This window comes from Lycium barbarum, chromosome 3, assembly GCF_019175385.1.
Source record: "Lycium barbarum isolate Lr01 chromosome 3, ASM1917538v2, whole genome shotgun sequence".
NCBI lineage: Eukaryota > Viridiplantae > Streptophyta > Magnoliopsida > Solanales > Solanaceae > Lycium > Lycium barbarum.
In genome coordinates, this window is record NC_083339.1 from 118833948 (window position 1) to 118860626 (window position 26679).

At 34.1% G+C, this 26679-nt stretch overlaps 1 protein-coding gene across 1 annotated transcript; it reads left to right on the forward strand.

Annotated features, from left to right (window-relative positions):
• The first annotated feature begins 19555 nt into the window (after window positions 1-19555).
• On the forward strand, window positions 19556-26127 carry LOC132632031 (RNA polymerase sigma factor sigE, chloroplastic/mitochondrial). Its single transcript, XM_060347817.1, has 6 exons — window positions 19556-19858; window positions 20619-21387; window positions 21521-21667; window positions 22211-22447; window positions 22906-23169; window positions 25655-26127. The coding sequence occupies exons 2-6, from the start codon at window positions 20680-20682 to the stop codon at window positions 25850-25852; spliced, it is 1554 nt and encodes a 517-aa protein (XP_060203800.1). The 5' UTR covers window positions 19556-19858; window positions 20619-20679; the 3' UTR covers window positions 25853-26127.
• The last annotated feature ends 552 nt before the right edge of the window (window positions 26128-26679 follow it).

Genomic DNA, 26679 nt, shown 5'->3' on the forward strand with positions numbered 1-26679 from the left:
GTTTCTTCTTTTTTTTTATTTTTTTTTATACTGCTTGGTTGTTGTTTAGTATGGGGCCCACCTTTTTGGACATTATTAGTTTGCACTATTTTTATGCATATAATATATATATACTATGTTCAAAACACGATTGATATAACACTGTAATTTGTGCTCCGTATCTAAAACTTTATTATATTAGTGTTTGCTACGAATACAAAGTCTGCACTTTTTTTTTTGACATTGTTTATTTTTTTAATATGGGATTCACTTTTTTTATTTTATTTTATATATTGCTTGATTTTGTCAATATGGGATACTATGTTCAAAACACGATTAATATAATATTGTAGTTTGTGTTCCGTATCTAAAACTTTATTAAATTAGTGTTTGCTACGAATACGCACGTGGCAATGAATCCATCAGTATTGACTTAATGAGATACTTTGGAAATTACATGAATATTGTTTGATTTTTTAATACGGGGTGCACTTTTTTTTTTGGGCATTATTAATTTGCACTATTTTTATGCATATATATATATATATATATATGAATTATGGGGCCCACAGTTTTTTTTGCACTTGTTTTTTTACATTATTTTTTTTTAATATGAGATTCACTTTTTTTTTTTTTTTAATATATTGCTTGATTTTGTCAATATGGGATACTATGTTCAAAACACGATTAATATAACATTGTAGTTTGTGTTCTATATTTAAAACTTTATTATATTAGTATTTGCTACGAATACACACGTGGCAATGAATCCATCATTATTGACTTAATGAGATACTTTGAAAATTATATGAATATTGTTTGATTTTTTAATATGGGGTGCACTTTTTTTTGACATTATTAATTTGCACTATTTTTTAATATTAGTTGTTGTTTAATATATATGGGGCCCATAATTTTTTTTTATTAAATTGGAACGGATATATATATATATATATGAAATATGGGGCTCACAATTTTTTTTTAATATTAAATGTTGTTTAATAATATATAATATATGGGGCCCATAATTTTTTTTAATTATTAAATTGGAAACGGACGACGATAAAGTGAGGCCCAACCAGCCTTTCTATATAGTAGAAAAACCAATCTTTGTAATATGGGGGTGAAGCTATATATGTGAAATTCATTAAATAATTTATAATGTTTAATTGTGAACCTTCTAACTAAACTAGTTATAAATTTGGTGACAAGTTTAGAACCTATAAGGTTCAAATCCTAACTCGATCTATGTTGATAACTCAACTATATTGCTATAATATGTGTACCATCAAGGAATTCACGCGTAGTCTTGGAGTTGCAATAATTTACTGGTGTGGTGTGGTGCGGTGCACTTCAATATTTCTAAAACACGGAAATACTGGAGCACTAAATATATAATGTTATACTTTAAAATATTAACTTAGGGGACAATAAATAAAATTCGTCAAGAGCTATACGTGTAAGAAGGTTGATTTTCCTATAAAAAAACATTTGGTGTTTATGACTTTGTCTAAATCATGACTAGTTCCATGAGGCTCGTGCTAAGCCCGAGCCCAAACTCATGATAGAGAAATAATAATTTTAATTAAAAAAATATAGTTACTTGTGTCACATTTTTTACTGCATAATTAATAATCTAATGGTAGATTAATCATTTGTTGTTGATAAGTTTTGTGGATAAAATTGTTCACAAAATCTTCTTTTGCAGTTTAAAAAATTAGCTTGGAAAAAAATCAATTACATGAGAATCTCACTGATTCAATACGAATAAAATATGACATCATATAATGACCAAAATTCAAGGTAGTTTGAACTTCTTCAAAGTGATTATTGAAATATTTGTTTCTCTAATATTTCTCCCGTCTAATTTATGTGACATCGTTTGACTTGACACAATGTTTAAGAAATAAAGAAATTTTTTTTAAATTTATGATTTAAAATAAACCTTAGACATTTATGTGTCTATAAATTATTTCGTTTAGGGCAAAAGAAAATTTTCAAGTTAAATTATTTCTAATTATAAAAAGATAATTCTTTTTAATAGATTAAAAAAAAAATAATACCACATAAATTGAAACAGATGGAGTAAGAGATAAGAAAAAATCCACAAAAAATTACACCTTTTACAAAGGCCAAAGTAAATTGTGTTAAGAAAATCAATGATGGAAAAATGAGAATACAAAAGAAAAAGTAGCATCCAAGTGGAGCAATTTCATAGGGTCAAATGCCCATTTGAAGGGCGAAAGCTAAAAACCAGCACAAAGCTGGGGTAAAAGTGCAAATGACCCAAAAAGTTAATCTAATAAGTGATAAAAGAGATCCCAAAAACTGCCACGTGTAGCAGCCTTATAGGATCAAACCATATGTGAGGACGACAAAAAAGCATGGATCAGCTCTTATATTAAGTAGTAATAGTTGCAATTAACACCCTTCCGTACTCTATAATAAAATATATAGAGCACTTGAAATGACTATAACTTGGCTTTATGTTATTCTGTAGGCTTAATGCATATGTGGTCATCTAAATTTTTTATTTTTTTTATTTTGCCACTTCAATTAAGTGTTGTTTCTATTGAACCCTGAACTCGTCTTCAAGTGTGTCTATCAAACCTCCTAAATTTGATTTTTATTAGAAGCAGAAATTAAATTGGGGAAATGAAGGTGGAGTAATATTTTAGACATGTGGTAAGCTATTCTTTAGGTCATGACTGTGTAGGTTTCTATTGGTTCTACTCTTTCACTGCGGGCTTAATTAAGAACTATTCTTTTTTACCCTCTCAATTGCTGCTAATCTTAGCTAAAAGATGACATAATTAAATTAGAATATATATTAGCATGTTGCTACAATGAAGATGAAATACTATGTAAGTCTGATTGTGTTTAATAGACACACTTGAGAACGAGTTCAAGGATTCAATAGAAACAATACTTATTTAAGGTGTCAAAATAAAAAAATAAAAAAAATAAATTTAGGGAGCCCCTTAAGCCTATTCTTTAATAAAGAAGGTCAAATTTATAGGGCATCAAGAATTACAAAGAGAGAATACTATCATAACGAAGATCAAAAGCAGGAACACCTTTTTTCTTTTCCTTTTTCTCCATTCACGGGCCCACACGTCCTTCATAAATTCAAAAAGCAGAAAAGGTGGAAAAACAAATAAGTTTTTATATCCTCGCAAGTAGTTTAGTATGATGAGAAAGTTTAGGTTCAAAGAATGCTTAAACCAAAGTAATATTGAGTATGACCCGCTCACTGACTACGCGTCTTGAGACTTTGATAGTGCTTTTTCTCTTGCTTTTTGAATTCTAATGTCTAACCGTGGATGATAAACTGATTTTGATTCAAATTATCTCTTCTTATGTGTTGTTGAATTGAACAATAAAATGGGAGAGTCATATGGTGATTGACCTGGACCTGGTCTTTTCTATTCATTTTTTTGCGCGGATTGGCCTTCATTTGGGGTGGTCTTTAATTTTTGAACTTCAAATTGATGGTCTTTAAGTTTTGTCCTTCGCCTAATACTTCGAGATTGTGGGTTCGAACTCCAACTCAGTAAAGAAAAAATCGCAAAAATTCTGCCTTATGGACAGAATTTGCAAAACTCTGCCTTGCAATTTTTTTAAATTTTTTTGACTGAGCGGAAGTTCGAATCCGAAACCAAGAGATTTTTAGCGAAGGGCAAAAATTAATGACCACCAATTTGAAGGACCAAAATTAAAAACCACCCCCAGCGAAGGACAATCCTACAAATTGCCCTTTTCGATTCAGATCTTGGGGCGGGCCAAGTACAATCTCTTATTGATCAATTGCTCCGGCCTGTTTGTCTCTTGGTCTTTGAGGCCCAATGATGTAGTAATAATAATTAGGGAAAATTTCATAAATGACTACATTTTAAGGGTTAAAAATCTGGAGTAACAACATTTTACCTATTTACAGCTCGTAGCTACTTTTTTGTTTGTTGTATTCATTTTTTTTCACTGTATTCAATTTTTGTTTTCGCTGTATTTATGACTAAAATAATTTTTTTTCCCACTGTATTCATGAAATATTTATCTGTATTCATAAATTGGCTTATTTTATTCATGAATACAACAAGTAAAAAACTGAATACATATACACCAATAATTACACAAATGCATCATATTTTCCGATATGTATACAACAGATACATGCGAAAAATACTGTATACAACATAGATACACCAAAAAATTAACAAATACAAGCGAAAAACATTGTATACACGGCAAATATACAACAAATATAACGAAAAAATTAATGAATACAATGAATTGTATGCTAAAAAATTAATGAATACACTGAAAAAGAAACGTGATTTTTCAGATCCGGTACCGGAATTTGACTGGAAAAACCACCAGCGGTATGACAACGATTTCCGCCAGATCTGCCGGAAATTTCGCAACAACAACAACAACCCTTAAAATACATCCAGATCTAAGATACAAAAAATAAAATATGCTTAGATCTGAGAAAATACACTCAGATCTTAAAAAATCTGATTTGACGATGGTGAGACGATGGTGGCGGTGGCCATGGATTCATTCCACCATGTCGAATCTTTGATTGAAGAAAAAGTGAAGAAAAAAAAAACACTTTCCTACAAGCTTTGATTGAAGAAAAAGTGATTTTAGCTTCAATTGCTTTGCTCCAATGGCGAAGAAGGGAAAATGAGAGAAAGTTGTGGGAGAAGAGAGATGGGCGAGAGAGGAAAGAGGGAAGAGAGCAGTGAAGAGAGAAGGAGAGGAGAGATGGGCGAGAGAGAAAAGAGGGAAGAGAGCAGCGAAGAGAGAAGCATATTTCATTGATGATGGGGTATTTTACTTTTTATATATATATAGCTATAAGTTGTATTTAACATATAATTATTAGCTATGGAATGTAATTATTTTAAACTATAGCTACTAAATATAAATATATAGTAATGTTAGTTATGCTATGTAGTTATCCCTAATAATTAAACTTTTTTTTTTGTGCGAGTGTCCTTCAAATGCACTGGTCTTTAATTTTTGTTCCTTTCGCCTAATACCATGAGATTTGGATTCAAATCCCAGTTCAGGTAAAAAAAAAAAGACAATTTCGCAAGGCAGAGTTTTGTAGCAAGTTAAGCCTGTTCGGGCCAAAGTTAGACCTTAAGGCCGAGTTTTGCCTTCAGGTATAAGGAAAAACTCTGCCTTAAGGTAGAGTTTTGGTATGTCTGAAGGCAAAACCTCAAACCTCTACATGATCAGGCAGAGTTTGACTCAAACTCTACCTTGCGATTTTTTTTTTGTTTTTTGACTGAGCAGGGGTTCGAACCCGAAACCAAGGAATTCTAACGAAGGGCAAAAATTAAAGACCACCCCAAAATAAGGGCATTCCTGCAAATTGCTCATAATTAAAAAGAAGAAATTGGACGAGCAAGCCACTAGGAGGATTGTTATACTGTATACGACATAATCGAATATTACAAAATATTTAATCTTTAACCAATTTTTTTTTGTTGGGAAAATTTCACTTATAAACAATTTATGGGTCAAAATTACATATTCATTGCCCATATTTTAAATTACAAACCTACAGCCCAACATTTCATGGCCCAACTTGAATATTCACCTTTATACAACAATATACAACTTTATACACTTACTGTAGACAATGTATACACTTTTATACAAGGTGTATAATAATGTATAAGACTAGTATACAATATTATACAACAATATATAACTTTATACATCTACTGTAGACAATGTATAAACCTTGTATAAATGTATATAATAATGTATAAGACTAGAAAAAAACTGAAGAGGAAAAAAATGGCTATGGCGGGTAATTAAAAAAAGATGGGCTAAAACGGATAAATATTTTGCCTAATTAGCATACTGTGTAAAATTTTCTTTTTTTCGGTATTCCGTCCGGCGTCCAGCATTCAAACCGTCTTAAGTTGGCATAACTTCAACCCATAGAAGAACTGACATGGAGGATTTAACTTATGGTGACAAATAAGTCTACTAATTAGAAATGGTGACAAGTTTGACCAACCAAGGTCAAACTTATCTTAAAAATATGATTAAGTTAAATGAGACTGAATTATAATTTTTAAAACTTCTTCATCTTTTACAAAATACAAAAAGATCCTAACTTAATCCCAAAAAACCCACCAGCCCCCCTCTTCCTCCCCCCCCCCCCCCCTCCACCTCACATTTTTTTTTTAAGTTTTAATTTTTTTTTATTTGCTTTTTCACTAGCCCCCCCCCCCCCCCCCAAAACCCCCCAAAATATTCTTTTTAACAACCCCCACTCCTCCTCCTCCCGCCCCTCACCCCCTCCCCCCCCCCCCAAAAAAAAAATTTTAAAAAGTTTAGAAAAGTTTTTCTTTTTGTTTTTTTGCACCCACCACCCTTCCAAAAAAAAAGTTTTGCAAAGTTTTTGTTTTCGTTTTTTTGCCCCCCCCCCCCCCCCCCCCCCCCCAAAAAAAAATGATTTTTCTTGAAAAGATGTTTTGAATTTTTTTTTTGGTTTCTTACTTCCCCCACCCACCCAAAAAAAAATTTATTTTTTAAAAAAAGTTTTAAATTTTTTTTATTTTTGGTTTTTTGCACCTCCCACTCACTCCAAAAAAAAAATCTTGAAAGGAAGTTTTGAATTTTTTTTTTTTGGGTTTAGGAAAAGTTTGTACAAAATTCAGGTTGTTGTTGTTGTTGTTGTTGTTGTTGTGTGTTTGTAGTGAAATAGATGATTTTTCTGTTATTTTCCTGGTATGGTTCAGGATTTAGAAAAATATATCCAACAGATAGTTTTTTTGTTCTTGTCCTGGTATTTATCTAGTTCTGTTTGTAGAAGATAACCAACAGATTTGTAGTTGTTGCAACAAGTTCTACACTTTTTGCAACAAGTAGACAATCTGTTGCAACGACTCAGTAATCTGTTGGACATAGCTTTAGTTATTTGCTTCTGTTTGTAGAAGATATCCAACAGATTTGTAGTTGTTGCAACAAGCTCTACACTTGTTGTAATAAGTAAACAATCTGTTGCGACAACTACAAATCTGTTGGACATAGCTTCAGTTAGTTGGTTCTGTTTGTAGAAGATATCCTACATATTTGTAGTTGTTGCAATAAGTTCTACACTTGTTGCAACAAGTAGACAATCTGTTGCGACAACTACAAATCTGTTGGACATAGCTTCAGTTATTTGGTTCTGTTTGTAGAAGATATCCAACAGATTTATAGCAAGTTCTACACTTGTTGCAACAATTAGACAATATATTTATGAATCAGTAAATGTTGCGGAAAGATATAGTCTAATTGACAGCCAAACTGACAATCAATTCTCAGAAATAGATGAAGAACAGAGCCAAGAAGCAGTAGATACAAATGAAGAAAGTGAAGAAGAACTAGAAGATGAAGAAACTAATGATGGAAATGAAGGAGATGGAGTAGATCAAGGAAATCTGCTACACCCCAGAAGGCAGTTGCTGAACAAATTATTACTTAAGTTGTGGTATTTAGAGCCAAGGTGGCTATTTAACAATTTCTGTTTTTTTTTTTTGTCCTTCATGTTATTTGTGAATGATGTTTATAAACTTACTTATTTTGATTAGTTGTGGTATTTGGAGCTAAGGTGGTTGTTGAACAATTTCTGTTTATGAACTTATTTATTTTACTTACTAATTGTTGCAACAAATGCATACAATTGTTGAAGAAGTTGCAATAAGTTACTAATTTGTTTCAACAAGTTACTAATCTGTTTCAATAAGTTACTAATTTTTTTAAACAAGTTGCTTAATTGTTGCAACAAATTACTCACCTTGTTGGAAAAAATCAAACAATTGCTTAAATTATTGCAAAACTAAAAAATATGTTGCAACAGATGAGTTAATTGTTGCAACAGATCATACATTTGTTGAAGAAGTTGCAACAAGTTACTAATCTGTTTCAACAGATGAATCAGATGTTTAAGCAAGTTGCGTAGTTGTTGCAACAGATTAATCACCTTGTTTGAATTATTACAACAACTTACTCATATGTTGCAGCAGGTATCTCATATGTTGCAACAAATTACTCATATATTGCAGCAGATATCTCATATGTTGCAAGAACTCCTCTATTGTTGTAACATATTCACGATATTGATCACATTGAACTCCTTTGTTTATACTGAATAACATTGAATTCATTTTTTTATCACTAAATATGGTCGAATTAAGTACTTCACATTAAATCACTCTAATGATCACTCGATTTAGGAAGAATACACTTAGAATTGCCCATCTAATCCATGAAATTACTATCTAATCCATAAAGGATGTTAGTAGATATATATATTCATCACTAAATGCCATTTATTTCCTTTGTTTAACACTAAATATGGGTGAATCAAGTAGGTCGCATCAAATCACTCTAATGATCACTCGATTATGTGCATACTGACTTAGTAGATCATCTCTCTTGACTCAAAATACATTAAATTGATTAAGTATAATACATTGATCACTAAATATCGTTGATTTCATTTGTTTATCACTAAATATGGGTGAATCAAGTAGTTCACATCAATTCACCCTAATGATCACTCGATTTAGTGCATACTAACTTTGTAGATCATCTTTCCTGACTCAAAATACATCAAATTGATTAAGTATTATACATTGATCATTAAATATCATTGATTTCCTTTGTTTATCACTAAATATGGGTGAATCAAGTAGTTCATATCAATTCACTCTAATGATCACTCGATTTAGTGCATACTGGCTTAGTAGATCATCTTTCCTGACTCAAAATACATCAAATTGATTAAGTATTATACATTGATCATTAAATATCATTGATTTCCTTTATTTATCACTAAATATGGGTAAATTAAGTAGTTCACATCAATTCACTCTAATGATCACTCGATTTAGTGCATACTAACTTAGTAGATCATCTTTCCTGACTCAAAGTACATCAAATTGATTAAATATTATACATTGATCAGTAAATATCGTTGATTTCCTTTGTTTATCACTAAATATGGGTGAATCAAGTGGTACACATCAATTCACTCTAATGATCATTGGATTTAGTGCATACAGACTTAGTAGATCATCTTTCTTGACTCAAAATACGATCAAATTGATTACGTATTATATATTGATCACTATATATCGTTGATTTTCTTTGTTTATCACTAAATATCATTGATTCCCTTTGTTGATCACTAAATATGGGTGAATCAAGTAGTATTTGTTGCAACAATTGTAATATCTGTTGCAACAAGTGTAGTATCTGTTGCAACAACTGTAGTATCTATTGCAGCAAGTGACATAGTTATTGAACAGGTCCTTACTCTTGTTGGATAAACACAACAAGTTACCCAGTTTCTGCAACAAGTCACTCAACTTGTTGGAAAAATCTGAACATGTAACATAATTGCTGCAACAAGGCCTGTTAGTCGTTGCAACAGATTGCTTACTTGTTGGAAATCTTTTAGCAGTTGGATAAAACCCATCAAGATACTAGTTGCTGCAACAAGTCTTGTTACTTGTTGGATAAAACCCAACAAGTTACATTATCCAACAAGTTACAGAGTTGTTGCAACAGATTCATTACTTGTCAGAAACTGTTTAGCAATTTATTAACAAGAATACACACATTTGTGATTTGAACACGATCAACATATCATATAAACCAAGTTCACAAACACCAAGAACATAAATTATCATTCTAAAAAAGAACAACATTAAAATGTCATAAAGTTCCAAAAAATAACTATTATTACAACACAGTGCAATTAACAACTATGGAGCATTTCGGCCTGGACATGTTGTTTTTTGTGCCCGCTGTTTTGCATAAGGAGCATTTGTTTTTCCTCGTTCCCAATGATTCCTCGATTCCACACCTTCTCTTTGTCCGCCTTTTTCCGGGTTTGCTAGGATCAACATATGGAGGAGGTATCTCTCTCTCTCTAATTCAAAACTTCTTTTCAAGATTTTTTTTTTTTGGGTGGGTGGTGCAAAAAACAACAAACAAAAACTTTTCAAAACTTTTTTCAAACAAAATTATTTTTTTTTGGGGTGGGTGAGTGGAGTAAGAAACCAAAGAAAAAAAATTTCTTTTCAAGATTTTTTTTTGCAGGGGGGGTGGGTGGGTGGGTGGGTTGGTGGATCGGGTGGGGGTGGTGCAAAAAATAAAAAACAAAAACTTTTCAAAACTTTTTTTTTTATAATAAAATTAATTTTTTGGGAGGTAGGTGGTTGGGGGCGGGGGGAAGGGTGGGTGGTGCAAAAAAACAAAAAAAAAACTTTTCAAAATCTTTTTTTAAAAATTTTTTTTTTTGGTGGGGTTTGGGGGTGGGGGGTGGATGGGGTGCAAAAAACCAAAAACAAAAACTTTTCAAAACTATTTTTTAAAATAAAATTTTTTTTTTTTGGGGGGTGGGTGGTGGTGCGGCGGGGGGTGGGTGGTACAAAAAAAAAAGAAGCTTTTCAAAATCTTTTTTAAAAAAACATTTTTTTTGGTGGGGGGTGGGGGTGGGCGCGGGGTCAAGGGCTGGGGGAGGGGTGGATGGGGTGGGGGTGGTGCAAAAAACCAAAAATAAAAAAAATTCAAAACTTTTTTTAAAAATAAAATTAATTTTTTTTAGGAGGGTGGGGGGTGGTGGGGCGGGGGGTGGGTGGTACAAAAAAAACAAAAACAAAAAACTTTTCAAAATCGTTTTTAAAAAAACATTTTTTTTGGTGTGGGGGGACAAGGGCAGGGGGCGAGGTGGGGGGGCTGGAGGCAGGGAGGGGAGTGGGGGAGGGGGCGGGGGCGGGGGGCCATGGGGTATTTTATGGTTTATATTGGTTGGGTCAAAGTGTTAAAAATAAAACTTTGAGACAAAGTCTAAAAAACAAAGCTTGGGGTCAAAGTGCTAAAAATATAACTTTGGGGCAAGTCAAAACTTCCTAACTACTAATCCAAAGTTTAAACTAGAGTTACCCCAACTCAATTTTCAAACCTTTTTGTCACCTTATCGCCAATGTGGAAGTTGTTGAAAAAAATATTGATTAATATCTCAAAAAGAAGTATACAAAATATATCTACGTTTATACTCTTCATATCATATTAATTGGTATTGAATATCCTAATCATTTTGGTAATAATGTCAGTTGGTAACTGACTATTTGAGAAGTCTGTGAATTCAATATTGGTGCAAATTGTAACTGACAATTTGACTATTTCAATGTCTCCATTACACCATCTTTAACTGGTGCCATTAAAACCTTAGCTAGCCTCTTTATTTTATATAATCATATTCACTGTTGAAATGATCTTTAGCCATTCCCCATGTTGTATATTCGACTGTAGCATCCTTCCACTATTACACTACACATATAAATTCTCCCTCTGTTTCACTTTGGGAATATATAGATAAATACAGAGATCAAAAGATATAATTTTTCCTCTTTTTTTTTTTTTTCTGGGTTTTCTTTTGATTTAATCTTTGTTAAATTTTAGTTCTTAGTTTTGTACTAGAAGAGTTTGTTGTATTCTGAGGATACACTCATACTGGGTGAAATATCATTAAGGACATAGTCTTAATTGACATGCGTCAAACTTTTAATAATTTCCTGCAAGGTTCGTGATCAAGTATTTTCCGACAAGGTTCGTGATCAAATATTTTGCGTAAGATTTCCAACAGAAGTCATACAATGTTGACTACAATAACTCTACATCTACATCTATGAATTTTCCGATTCCGATGGCAGCATCAATTAAATCGAGGAAGAAAGAAGAGTCAAGAAAGAGAAGAGTTTTTTCGGACAACACAAAGTAATATTGGACTTTCCAAAGCTGAACTAAAGCTGTCTCTCTATCTTTTCTAGAATGGGACACGTGTAGTGCATATCCACCCTTCAATCGTTATTTGATGGATTGAAACTGGAACATTGGATCATGTTGAACAGCCGAGCAAAATGGAAATATCTAGAACAAGGTCACGTGATTTGCAGATAAAGAAATAAGTAGTCAGTTACAAATTTGTTATGTACTATCCAATAGATTTAGGACATGTGTACAGGGGCCCATGTAAATTTCATTTACTGTTTTTTCTTCACATGGTTTGTATATATACATCAAAGGTACATGAATAAAATACACAGAAAAATTATCCGATCATTTCCATCAAATTTTATCATTGTATCAGAGCAGTGAAAGCTCGATCCATTTTTACAAACACATTTCTGTGTCATTCAACCTAAATCAAACAAGGCATCACGGATGGTGGTGATAATAATGCAATCACCCAGAATCATCCATACCACCTTCACCCTTCAGATTCACCTAGAATGTGCCTTGTCAATACTGTATTTGATGGCAAAGGATTTCCAGGATGGAAGAGATCAGTGTTGATAGCCCTTTCTGCAAAAAGAAAACTAGGCTTTATTAATGGTACATGTAAGGAACCAGATCTAGCCTCAAATGATTACCCGCAGTGGTATTGTTACAATGACATGGTCACTGCTTGGCTCCTTAACTCATTATCTAAGGAAATCAAAGACAGTGTAATCTACTCTAAAACTGCAAAGGAACCATGGGACAGTTTAGAAAGCAGATTTGGAAAATCAAATGGAGCAAAGCTATATCATCTCCAGAAAGAACTGAGTGTTTGTTACAAGGAAATTCAGATATATCAAGTTATTTTACAAATTTAAAAAGATTATGGGATGAAATAGATTCCTTAAATTGTGATGTGGTTTGCACTTGTGTTTGTACATGTGAAGGAAAAGGAAAAATCACTAAATCTATGCAAGATCAAAGACTGATCCAGTTCTTAATGGGTTTGAATGATGTTTATGCACATGCTAGGGGTAATATTTTAATGATAAACCCTTTACCTAGCATGGATCATGCTTATTCATTGTTGTTGCAAGATGATAATCAAAGGGAAATCTATGTGAATAGTCATATATTTTCAGAATCTTCCTCTTTTATGGTCAGTAACCAAGGAAAAAATAACTATAAAGGGGGAACTTCAGTTTTCAAAGGTGGAAATAATTTTCAGAAAAATCAGGGATACCAGGGACAAAAATTCGCAAGTCCTTATCCTCAAGCACAACATCAAGGTTACAGACAGATGCAGCTTCAAAGACCTACTGGTTTCCTTCCTCAACCATACCAACAGAAATCTGGAAATAACCAGTTTAAGGGAAAGGGGAAGAGAGCAAAATTCAATCCTAATGTGAGCTGCACACACTGCTACAGGATTGGACATGTCATAGATGACTGCTTTAGATTACATGGTTTCCCAGAGGATTGTGAATTTAACAAAGGAAAGAACTCTCAAAACTTAATCAGAGGGAATGCAGCACTGGGATATGAGGATATACATGATCAGAGGGAGGAACAACAATATCAGAATTCTAATAACAATTTGCAACATCTAAGTAGAGAACAAAAAGCAGAGGTTGCACAGATGTTTAAACAGATGCAAATCGAACAAATGGGACAAAGCAGTGTCTCCACAACACCAGATGCAAATGCAATAGCTGGTACTATTATTAAATACACAGGGGTTTATTTGTCAGTTTTTAACTTTAGCACCTCTAGCACCTGGATCATAGATTCAGGTGCATCTGAGCATATGTGTTTTGACTCTAACTGGTTTACTTCCTTAACAACCCTTCCTGTTCCTCTAAGCGTGAGTTTGCCAAATTCATATAAGTTAATTGTTACCCATACAGGGACTGTTCCTATCTCCTCTGATATGACTCTGAAGAATGTTCTTCATGTGCCATCTTTCAAATATAATTTACTCTCGGTTAATAGATTGTGTCTCCAGATTCAATGCAATCTTTTATTCACTCCTACTGCATGCATTTTGCAGGACCTTTTACTGAGGAGGGTAGGAGCTTTTGGTAATGCCAAAGAAAGATTGTACTTATTGCAGCCTTCAGTTTCTAAGTCTAGTTTTTCTCCTAAGAAAGATGAAATTCCTATATCACAAAGGAATGATTCTCAGTTTGTTTCAAGTTCAGTTTCTCATCCTGTTTTTATCAATGCTATTCCAGATGTAAGTCTTTGGCATATTAGGCTGGGACACTTACCCAGATCAGCAATGAAACATTTCAATTTTATAAATTCAACATCTCTCTCTGATTTTGTGTGTGATATTTGTCCTAAAGCTAGGCAAACTAGATCATCTTTTCCTATCAGTACAATCAAGACAAAGAGAATTTTTGATCTCATTCATATTGATACCTGGGGACTATATAAACAGTGCACTTATAATGGATATAAGTATTTTCTTACCATAGTTGATGATTTTAGTAGAGGAACTTGGACCTTTTTACTTAGCACTAAGTGTAATGCTTTCCCAATTTTTAAATGTTTTCTTGCCATGGTGGAAAGACAATTCAACAGGAAAGTAAAGTGTATCAGGTCTGATAATGCTTTGGAGTTAGGATCAGGGTCACAAGAGGCATCTTACTTAGCTGAACTAGGTATATTGCATCAGAGAAGCTGTGTTGCTACTCCACAACAAAATGGGGTTGTGGAGAGAAAACACAGACATCTCTTGGAGATAGCCAGGGGTCTGTTTTTTCAATCTAAAGTTCCTATGTCTTATTGGGGAGAGTGTGTTTTAACCGCAACACATCTCATTAATACGCTGCCATCTAGTGTTTTGAAAGGGAAAACACCTCATGAAATACTTTTCAACAAAAGGCCATGTTACCAGTCCCTAAGAAGTTTTGGTTGTTTATGTTACTCCTCCATTTTGTCTCAAGGAAGAGGGAAATTTGATCTTAGAGCTGTAGAGTGTGTGTTTCTGGGTTATCCACAACAACAAAAGGGTTACAAGCTTTTGAATTTACAAAGTAAGAAAGTTTTTGTCTCTCAGGATGTGCATTTTCATGAAAACATATTTCCTTTTGCCTCAAATCAGCCTACACCAGCAAATCATTTTCCTACTGATCACTCCTCACATCATCTACCAGAATCATTTTCTTTTTTCACACTCTGATGAACAAGCAAGTGACCCTAATCCCTCTACAACAAATGATTCATCCAGTGAATCCCCTTCACATTCACCTGTGCCTAATACACCTGAGAACACTTCTTCTTCTACCATCAACCCTCATCTACCTAGAAGATCTGAACGGAACAGTCATAGACCATCCTATTTGGATGATTTCATTTGTACTAATGTTTTATTCACTGATCTCACTCAATCTTGTTTTGCCACACCACCTAGTCTGCCTAAGCACACTTCCACTCTTCTTGCAGTTTCTAAAGAACCCACATCACATTATCCATCTGAACCTGTTACCTATTTAGAAGCTCTATCACATCCTGGATAGAAGGAGGCTATGAATACATAAATTGAGGCACTTAAATTAAACAACACTTGGGATGTAGTTGAACTACCTTTGGGAAAGAAGGCTCTCCCTTGTAAATGGGTATACAAGGTCAAACAGAACTCAGATGGATCCATTGAAAGACTCAAAGCTAGATTGGTGGTAAGGGGGGATATACAAAGACAAGGGATAGATTATAATGAAACTTTTTCCCCTGTCGTGAAGATGACTACCATCGGATGTCTGTTGGCAGTAGCTATTAAGAAAAATTGGCCAGTTTCTCAGTTGGACGTCAATAATGCTTTTCTACATGGTAATCTAGAGGAAGAAGTTTTTATGAAGTTTCCGCCTGGGGTTACACCACCTACTCCTAACCATGTTTGTCTTCTCAAAACATCTTTGTATGGGTTAAAGCAAGCTTCACGGCAATGGTATGCTCGGCTTGCTGGAGCGTTAAACTACAAAGGATATTCAACATCTCAAAATGATTATTCTTTGTTTTTTTTAAGAAAAATGGTGATCTCATCTCAATTTTAGCAGTCTATGTTGATGACATCTTTCTTACAGGAAGTGATGAACAGGAAATTGCTCATATCACAAATTTTCTTCACTCAAAATTCAGAATCAAAAATATTGGTGACATTCATTATTTCCTAGGAATGGAGATTATCAGAGACACACGTGGTTTCATTATCAGCCAGAAAAAATTTACCTTGGAATTGTTACAAGAGTTTGATTGTATCCATCTTCCCAGAGTGTCTTCTCCGCTTGATCCTACAATCAAATTAAGTGAACAAACTGATTCAGTAATGGAGAACCTTACTGTTTATAGGCATTTAGTGGGTAAGTTAAATTACCTCACTTATACGCGACCGGATTTGGCATTTGCAGTTTTGAAACTCAGCCAGTTCATGCAAAGGCCATCCCTTTCTCACTTCTCTGCTGCCCTCAGAGTACTACATTATCTTCAGCTCGACCCCGGACAAGGAATTCTTTTGTCTGCTCATCCTTCTTTTTCTCTCCTTGCATTTTGTGATGCCGATTGGGCATCTTGTCCGGATTCACGCCGATCAGTGAGTGGTTTTTATATCACCCTCGGAGGGTCACCTATTTCTTGGAAATCCAAAAAACAAGCTTCCATCTCACTTTCTTCGGCGGAGGCCGAGTATCGCTCCATGCAAAAAGTCACCGCAGAGCTCACATGGCTTGTTCGCCTTTTTGCCGATTTCTCTATTTCTCCATCACTGCCAGTGCCGATCTATTCCGACAGCCAAGCTGCGATTCACATCGCACGAAATCCCGTCTTCCACGAGAGAACCAAACATGTAGAGCTTGACTGCCATTTTGTCCGTCAGCAGTACCTATCTGGCATCATTTCTTTGTTTTTTGTTCCATCGGAGAAACAGATCGCCGATCTGTTCACCAAGCCTTTAAACGGAGCTTCCCATCGGAATATTATGCGCAAGTTGGGGGTTTTATCTCTCCCCTCCAACTTGAGGGGGGATGTTGACAACAATAACTCTACATCTACATCTATGAATTTTCTTATTCCGATGGCAGCATCAATTAAATCGAGGAAGAAAGAAGAGTCAAGAAAGAGAAGAGCTTTTTCGGACAACACAAAGTAATATTGGACTTTCCAAAGCTGAACTAAAGTTGTCTCTCTATCTTTTCTAGAATGGGACACGTGTAGTGCATATCCACCCTTCAATCGTTATTTGATGGATTGAAACTGGAACGTTGGATCATGTTGAACAGCTGTGCAAAATGGAAATATCTAGAACAAGATCACGTGATTTGCAGATAAAGAAATAAGTAGTCAGTTACAAATTTGTTATGTACTATCCAATAGATTTAGGACATGTGTACAGGGGCCCATATAAATTTCATTTACTGTTTTTTCTTCACATGGTTTGTATATATACATCAAAAGTACATGAATAAAATACACAGAAAAATTATCCGATCATTTCCATCAAATTTTATCATACAAAATGTAATCATCATTGTGTTTTGTGGACGTAACGTTAATTCCATCTAAATTGAATGTTTTCTTGCATTGTTCTGTTTCAAAGTCTGGCTTCCAAACCTTCATGACTGAAGGTGATCCTATTTTTTTAACCAAAAATAATTGGTATTGCCACTAATTGTCTTTTCTCACACATTACTGCTATACAGTGCTTGATTTCTTATCATTAGAGCGAAGATGAAGAAGAAGCGGAGGGGAGCATCAGAGCAGGCATGGAGTTTCCTAACACTGTCTAAAAATTAAATATATTGGAAAAACTGAATATAATTTAAATAGCACATGTAAAATCGGTTACTTGGTGCAAATCCTACGTAAAAAGAAAAGGAAAAAAAAAATCACTTACATATACTAAAAACGTAAAACTTTTCTAACACTGTCATATTAATAAAATTTACGTATTGTAACAGATTTTTATCTTATTATCAGGATTATCTATTAATGTTCATATGAATAATTACGAAATCTGATTTTTGAATAGCCGCACAAAATAATTCTACTTTTGGATAGATTAAACCTAGCAGGAAGGAATTTGATTAGGACTTATATATAGCCTGTTTGACCAAACTTTCTCAAAAATATTTATTTTTTTCTTATTTTTAAAAAGATAGGTGTTTGATCGAGTTTTTGGGACAAAATAATTATTTCTGTGGAGTAGCATAAGCTAAAAAGATATTTTTTTCTTCCAAAAAAGCAGTTTTTTGAAAGGACTTTTAGAAAATACACTTATGACCCGTTCGGCCATGAGAATTATTCATTTTTTCCAGGATAACTTTTTCACTTTATTTGAAAATTAGTGTTTAGCCATAAAGTTGTATTTGGAACTTGAAAAACACCATTGTTTTCACTTTTTTCATTTTCAATTTTAGACCATTTCATTTATTTTTTCTTTTTAAAACTTCCCTAAATTTTTTATTTTTATAAAAATGACCCTATCTATATATGTTTTTTCCGTAACCCTATCTATATTAGCCACCAACCATTGCATGCTCTACTATGCATTACCCAATATTCTAAACTTCATAAAAATAAATTGACACTCTTTGAGAGTTGAGCAATTTGAAAAAATAATAAGCATTACAGTTAAAGAATGTGGTTTTTATATATTGCATAAAATAACAAGGATTGAAATTAACGAACGTGGTTTTTATAGATGGCATAAAATAATAAGGATTAGAGTTAACGAATATGATTTGGATAGAGGAAGAAATAGTAAAGATGACAAATTTGGGTAAATTAGTGAAGTCGGGTGGTTTTGCTAGTTTTTAGAAATTTTTTGTGTGTGTGCGTGTGTGTGTGTGTGTGTGGGGGGGGGGGGGGGGGTTGGGTTAAATCATATTTCATGTTTTTTAGGAAAAGTACATTCAAACAACCAAATATTAGTTGCAAAATTTACAACCAAGCACAGCTCCATCTTCAACTCCAATTTCAAAGGTTGGCCAAATACTAATTGCTGCTCAAAAATATTTTGTAAATTAATTGGTCAAACGCAAACTACTTCTCATTAAAAGTACCTTTTTGAAAAGAATTTTAAAATAAAATACTTTTTAAAATAAGCTAATTTTAGAAGCTTGACCAAATATGTTATTATCGTGAACACAGACCGGAAAAAAGTCTATGTAGCCCGCAGGCCATTGATCACTATCAATATTTTTTTTGATTTGTGCGTTATGGTATTTTTAATTTCGTTTCCAAATGTTCATTTTTTGTTATGATAAAATGAATTTACACAAAAAATAGAAAATTATCGTACCATGAACATTAATGTTTATCCTTTTTTCTGCAAACGAATGGAGTAATAGACAACGAAAGAACATTCTGGAATGCATAATTGTAATTTGCACATACAGATAAGAAAATAGTCAAAGTTTTTTTTTTTCTGGTATTGAAGATGCGCGATTTGCTTGGACTTTTGAAGATTCAAATAATACTAATTGCAAGGTTCACCGCTTGTAAAATTATGAGGCATTCAATTAAACAACACCAAATAAACATAAACAGGAAAAATGTATAATTCAAATGGCACAAAATGAGCAACGTAAGATCCTGCACACCACTTCATCAGTAGGCCCCACTTGCTTTTTCTAAACAATAAATAAAAAAACCACAGCTCGTGTCAGTAACCACATCCATATACTCTCTCAAAATATCTCTGCTTCCACTCTCAACTTGCCACGTATGTTCTTTCACTTAGATTTGTGGCACTGTCCACGTCACCCGCTTCTCTTCTTCTATCCACGTGGACGAAATATTCTAACCGTCGATCATCTAAACTAGAGATCCTAGCCGTTGGATAGTTGGAACAAAGAGCTTGTGGACACCGAAATTCGTGAGGGTATATATTGTTAATTGAAAAAATATTTTGTTTTTAACTAGCAGATTTCCATTTTGAGCCTCTCAAGTTTCCACTACGATCATTGTTTTCGAAAAAAAAAAAAAAAGTTTCCATTCCGATCAATTTTGCTACGGGAATCTTCTTCTTAGCCGGCCGTGATCAACTATTTGTAATTTCAACTGCACGACGTTTCAGGTGCGATACATTGTTTTCTGATTTACGTGTACTACAATAGCATAACTTAATTTAAGTCTCTTAATTTGACTCAATACGAAATTTAAGAAATATAGAAAGATTTTTTAATTTAAATAAAAATGTTAGTAGTAATGTACCGAAATGTCCTTTGAATTTTGTGATTTTAAACTTACATGTATAATGTTTGAATTGTCTAAGCACTAACATATAAAAAAAAAAATTAAGACACTTAAATTGCAAGAGGCGGAGTATTTTTTATTTACCTTCTTTCGGCATCGTTGTCTTTTGATTGAGTTATAGATTAGTTTCCTATTTTTTTAAACTGGTGCATCTGCGATGTCCTAGTATTGAGCTTGCTAGCTATTCCATAAGGAAAAAGAACTCTAAATTTTCGGTGTAGCGGAATTTGAAAATAATATGATTGTGATTGAATAATAGCGTGGTTCTCTGAAATTTAACCGTCTTGCTTAAGATATTCAGTTAACAAAATCTCAGAATTGGAATTTTTTTGCAAGTAGCTAAGGAATTCTCTATTATTCCGCCTGTCCCAATTCATGCGGCACTTTTCGTTTTATATAAATTGCGACAGAGGGGGTAATAAAGTTTTATTTGTTGATTCTTTATACTGAAGCTTCTTTAGGAAACAGACCGAAAAAGGAAGAAAATAGTTCATGCCCTAGAGAATTTCCTCAATTGTTGTCTTCCAGTTGAGATTAAATAAATTTTACATAGCATAATGCATGCATTTTGGATTTGACAGGGGAATAGTTTGTGAGAAGCTCTTCTGTTCATTGAGTAAAATTTTGATAGCACAACTTGGCATGGGAGTTGTGACTGTTTCTAGCTCTGCTTCTCGAAGTCCATTGGGATTGAGCACAAGGTTTTCGGCTCGTTTATGTCCGCTTAAAAGGCCAGTAATTGTATCGTTTAAAAAAGATAAAACGAAAAAGACGACTTTAGTTGCACCTAAGGAATCCATATCCTTGCCTATAGAAACGTCTAAAGAAAATGAAAAGAGGTCAAGACGAGCATCTAAACGTTCTGAGAGAGTGCATGCTGTTTCAATTGATGAAGCCTCTCCAAGTACGTTAGAATTAGATTACAGTGAAGCTGCTGCCAAACTTGAAAGTATCTACAAACGCAGTCTAGAAACTGCTAGCTCCAATACAGAAGTTAAGGATCATTTGGTGAAGCGAAGGCCAAGGACGAGGAAGAGGATTGTAGAAGGTGATGAGGAAGCTAAGAAGGAAATTTCTGATAATGTGGTCAAGAGGCGTCAAAAGAAGTCAACGAGGTTGAATCTAGACCAGAGGATTGCTCTACTAAAGAATAAAGAAGGTGAAATAGTTGCTTCATCCCAAAAAAGAAAACTTAAAGAGGACACCGAAGACAAAAAAATTGATAAGCTTGTCAGAGAATATTCAGGTGCTACTGACTTAGCGAGCTTAGACTGGAAGAAAATGAAGATTCCTCCAGTGCTTCCATCATCTGAGCATGCGTGGCTGTTCAAGTTGATGCAACCTATGAAGGTACTGACATTTTACTGTTAATGGAAAAAGATTAAATGTGAAAGGAAGTTTGTGGATTACATGTGTTTATTTATTAGATTTTCGTGTTGCTATTGTTTTACTTTACGATTGAGAGGCAGTTGTTGTAATTTAGGCAATCCTTCAAGTCAAGGAAAACATGCAAAACGATTTGGGGCGAGAACCAACTGATGGTGAAGTGTCTGAGGCAACAAATATGGATGCCTCTGAACTACGGAAAAAGCTGGAAGTTGGTCGAGCTGCTAGAAATAAGCTGATTAAGGTACTTTCTTTGTTTACTTGTCAGACCTTCTTGATGTGCATCTTAGAAGTTCATTTTATGCCTCAAGCAACAAAAAAAAAAAATTGTTTCTGGTTTTATAATCTGAGTTAAGAACACCTGATGTGATCCATCTTTTCATAATTCCTCGATATGAATTTGTTATAACACTGAAACTGGTCAATCTTGACATGTACTGTGTACAAACAGTAATATGTGGAAGGTAGTATTACATGTTATAAAAGACAGTTAATCATCTTCTGCATTTTCTTGAGTATCTCTTTTTATGTAAATCAAATGATGAAGTATTAAGAAATATAGTGTAAGGATACTTGTAAATAGTCTTTTGACTATCTTATATCCTTGGAATTCTTCTTAAATATTTATCTTGAATCTATGCCCCAGAGAGGGAAATGAAGCCAATACTACTAGTTTAACTTGAACCACCTCACGCCTTGGTATCTTATAACTTTCATATGCATCCAGATATTACATGAGTTTTTAGCTTTATAAATAACTCACCTTTGCAGTCTTGTTCGGTTGCAGCACAATCTACGTCTTGTTTTGTTCGTGATGAACAAATATTTTCAAGATTTTGCAAATGGGTCAAGATTTCAAGACCTCTGTCAGGCAGGCGTCAAGGGTCTAATTACAGCTATTGATCGATTTGAACCTAATAGGAAATTCAGGCTATCAACATATGGTCTCTTTTGGATAAGGCATGCCATAATACGTTCTATGACAACTTCAAGCTTCACCAAAGTCCCATTCGGTCTTGAATCTGTACGTTCTCTTTCTTCTATCTGCCAGTGTTTTTTGTTTCACTGTTAACCCATCAAGGAACCATTTTCTTTCTTCTGTCACTTTCTGGAAGCTAAGCGATTACTTCATTTGGTGAAAAGAGAAACATATTATCTCAAGTAATGATATATTTTCAATTGGTGAAAGAAAATTATATCTTGGCCTCCCTCTATGCTTCAATTCAATATAACCTGAAAATGTAAATCCAATGTGCTATATCTTTTTTAAGAGAACATAGCAAAATTTTGAGTCAACGAGCCGACTAAAGGAATTTGTATGGATGAAATGGAAAATCCTTTTAAATAGCTGTAAGTTCTTTTGTGATTCCGTTAGGAGTATTATTCGCTTCTTTAAAGGGATGTCTAATATTCGAGACTCATTTGCTTGTATTTGTCAAGTAGTTAGTGCAAAAACAAAGTTGATATTCTTTTCTGATTCAGATCAGAGTGGAAATCCAAAAGGCCAAATTGGAGTTGCTGTTTGAGCTTCAGAGGATGCCAACAGATGAAGAAATAATTGAAAGAGTTCGACTTTCCCCTGAGAGATACCATGAAGTGATGAAAGTATCGAAACCTGTCTTGTCTCTCCATTCAAGACACAAGACAACCCAAGAAGAGTTCATTAATGGAATAACTGATGTAGATGGTGTTGATGGGGATAAGAGGAGGCAGCCAGCTCTACTCAGACTTGCTCTTGATGATGTGGTAATGTTTTGTCCTCTTTGCATCTATATTTGGTTTTCAACTTGCTTCTCTGGTTAAGAGCTTTGCTTCTTGTTGAAATAATGCCACCATACCTCTGGATATAGTAGCTTTCAAATTTCACAACCATTTAGATATGGTTATTGCCTAGAGCTATGCAGGGTGTATTTATAAGGTACGCCCAAATTTAAAGCATATAATATAATAGAATTTGCAATAAATTTGTGTAATCTTAGAGTTGTCAGATGAAATTATTCATATTGAGAAATTTTAAATGATAAAACCCATAAATGTCTTCGCGATGATATCATTATGGAACTTAGGAATAGACCAAGGGTGAGGAAGGAAAAGAACCTAGGCTCTTCGTAGTCTATAGTGTTCCTAGTTGAAGAAAAATAAAGTGCCTGCATTGGTAAGAGTTCCATTAAGCTGAATGTGAAAGAACATCCATCAAGTTGTGGTGAAACAGTGGAGCGACTTCTAGAGTCTCAATATTCTGTAAAGAGACAATAAATGATGAGATGGATTCAATTCTGTCAAACAAACTTGGTTTCTAGTTAACTTTCGAATCAAAGGTAATAGCGTGCAAGTGGATATTATAAAGGAAATACAATTCTATGGCTCATTTTTAAGTTTCAAGTATTAGTAGTCAAAGGATTTAGACCTAAAAATAGGGTCTAGATTATATTTGATACATTGCACCTGTGGCTAGGATGACTCAGTAAAGTTCTTGTAGCTTTAGCATCTATTTATAAGTTGCACGTGCAGCAAATGGATTTTGATGACTGAGAAATTCAGTTGGAGCCAACCCTTTGAGTCAATTGTATCCTTCGAAACTCGGGGATGATGGGCCTGCCCCTCTACCCTTTTCCACTTAAATATGGGACTTAGTTCTCTTGGCATAGCGCTCAAACTTGTGACCTAAAACGCAATCCCTCAACCTTTGACAATTGAGCTAACCCCTGGGGGGCAAATGGATGTTAAAAATGACATTTTAAACGATGAACTCATCGAGGAAGTATATATGAAACAACCGGTCTTACACTATGTTACATGGAACCATTAAAGGTAGGTATCCAGTATGGTTGTTTGGAAGTATCTGGAACAGGTATGTCTTTTTACTAATCTCACCCTTATCGTATCATTTCGACATAAGTATGTTAAGACAAATGGAGGATCTGTGTAACATAGTTTGTGTTGCCTTGAAACAATAAATTATGAAGTATGCCTAAGCAGTGGGTAAACAAAGTTGATGTGGCATTCCTGTTAAACGGATCTACTCACAATAATGCAGGCATGTGTATTTACTCTAAAAGTTGGAAAATATTGAGTAATTATTTGTCTATAGTTGGATGGTTTGTTAATCTTTTAATGAACTTAAGAAGGTATTCGTTAACCTAACGAGTATCTTGCTTCAGTATGTAAGATGAATTTTTTTGATCAAGTAGACAGTAGTTACAATATTAGGTAGCAAAATGCAAAGGTATATATGCGAACTTTAAACATCAAAACCTTTAGAATAAGAGGCTAGGGGTATTTCGATATTGCTAATCGTATAGTAAGAACTTCGTTTTATCCCGAGAGTGTTGTTGTCTTAAACCGTTAGAAAACCTGGTTTGAGGGTAATTATCTATCTTAAGAAATGATTGATTGTACCTTGAATTTTTTTCTCCGCCCTTTTGTTTATGCCAACCATCCCGGTAGGTTTCCAGTAACACCTACTTAGCCCTGAAGGGAACAGTATCAATCTTTAAATCCAATCAATGCAAACCCCACCACAACAAAAAAGAAATAATAAAAAAAAAGAAATAAAAAGAATAGTCACTCACAGATTTTGGTGATACAAGAGTTCTGCTACCTCAACAAGGAAAAAAAAAAAAAAAGGAGGAGAAATTTAAAATATTTCTTGGTGTTTGAATCTTTCTCTTTCCCATGTGATGATTCTCTAAGCTTTGGTGACCAAAGCGCTTTTCCTTGTGAACCCCTGCCCAAGAATAGATTATAATAAAGGTAAAATGAGAAATACCAAAGAAGAAACAAAAAGGAAAAGAGAAATATTGCTTATATGTCATGGTAATTATGATTTTCTTTTTCCTTGTTAAAATTTGATTATGCAGTTCTAGTTGGGTGGGTATTGTTGAAAACTGACTAAATCAAGTGCATTGCTTATGAAATATGGCCACAAGCAAATATATTGATGAAATTGACATCTCTTTTGTTAGAGGCGTAGTTATCTGTTTTCTAAAAGCAGAGAATCAGATGCTAATAACACTTAAAAGGAAAAGTAATGGAAACTTCTGGCATTGAAAGGGCACTACAAGTAGATTTGCTGAAATATTACTTGTAAATCTTGAGTGTTAAGATATGCATTGCTGTTAATGGAGGATTTTAAGTTTATAAGTTTCAGTTTGTTGTATTACGAGGTTTTCAGTGTTTTCTGCACTATTAAATTTAAATCTAACAATAGATCACGTTCCTCTCTTGACAGCTTGATTCTCTTAAGCCCAAGGAGAGTCTTGTAATCAGACAAAGATATGGACTTGATGGCAAAGGTGATAGAACATTGGGAGAAATTGCGGGCAACCTAAATATTTCGAGAGAGATGGTACGGAAGCATGAAGTGAAGGCTCTCATGAAGCTCAAGCATCCAACTCGAGTGGATTATCTTCGCCGGTACATATTCTAAAGAAATCAACATCATTTGGTTACTGTATTGGAGAAAATTTATACTCCTATTCCTGTGTCAGCAATCTTGCCCATACTGTATAGTAGCTGCGTGTACACTAATCATTTGTACCATAGTTGTAACTTACCTCTATTTTCACTAGATTCAAAACCAATATCTGTTAGCACACACCCTGTAAACAACTTATATTATTTTTCTTTTTCTCCTTACAGTGAGTTTGAAGCAACTGATCTGTATATTTACGACATGGCTGAAAATGTTTCTCTCAATCTTCATGGTGGTCTTCGACTGTCCTAATTTTCATGGTGGTCTCTGATTGTATTAATCCTTTTCCTAGGCACTTATCAATTATGTCAATGGATATGCTTTAACCTTATTCGGAGCATTAAGTTCGTAACTTAGGTAAAGCAATAGGGAAAGAGAAACACTGTACAAGCATCTGCTAGTGCTTGTTGCCTCTGTTGTCTCAGGGTAACTGGGGTTGAGATGATACAGGGTGACATCTGCACTGATTCAGAATAGCACTGCTAAAAACTAGTGCAGGGCCGTCATCCATATAAGCCAGTAGTGAAAATGTGCAAGTCCACGTTATGATATAGAATTTAAAAATTGATTAGTGCATCCTATCTAAATGATTGAACAGTATGATAAACCATACGATAGGATAAGGAAAACAGGCACAGGTTAGATTTTCAAATAGCTGTTGAATGCATTAGGGATTGAGGATATGATATGAAGGGATGTTGCTCTATTATTGTCTCATGTTTAAGCAGTTTTTTATTTGATAATGTTGAGTGACATGTTCCATTGACAGGGGAATAACAAAG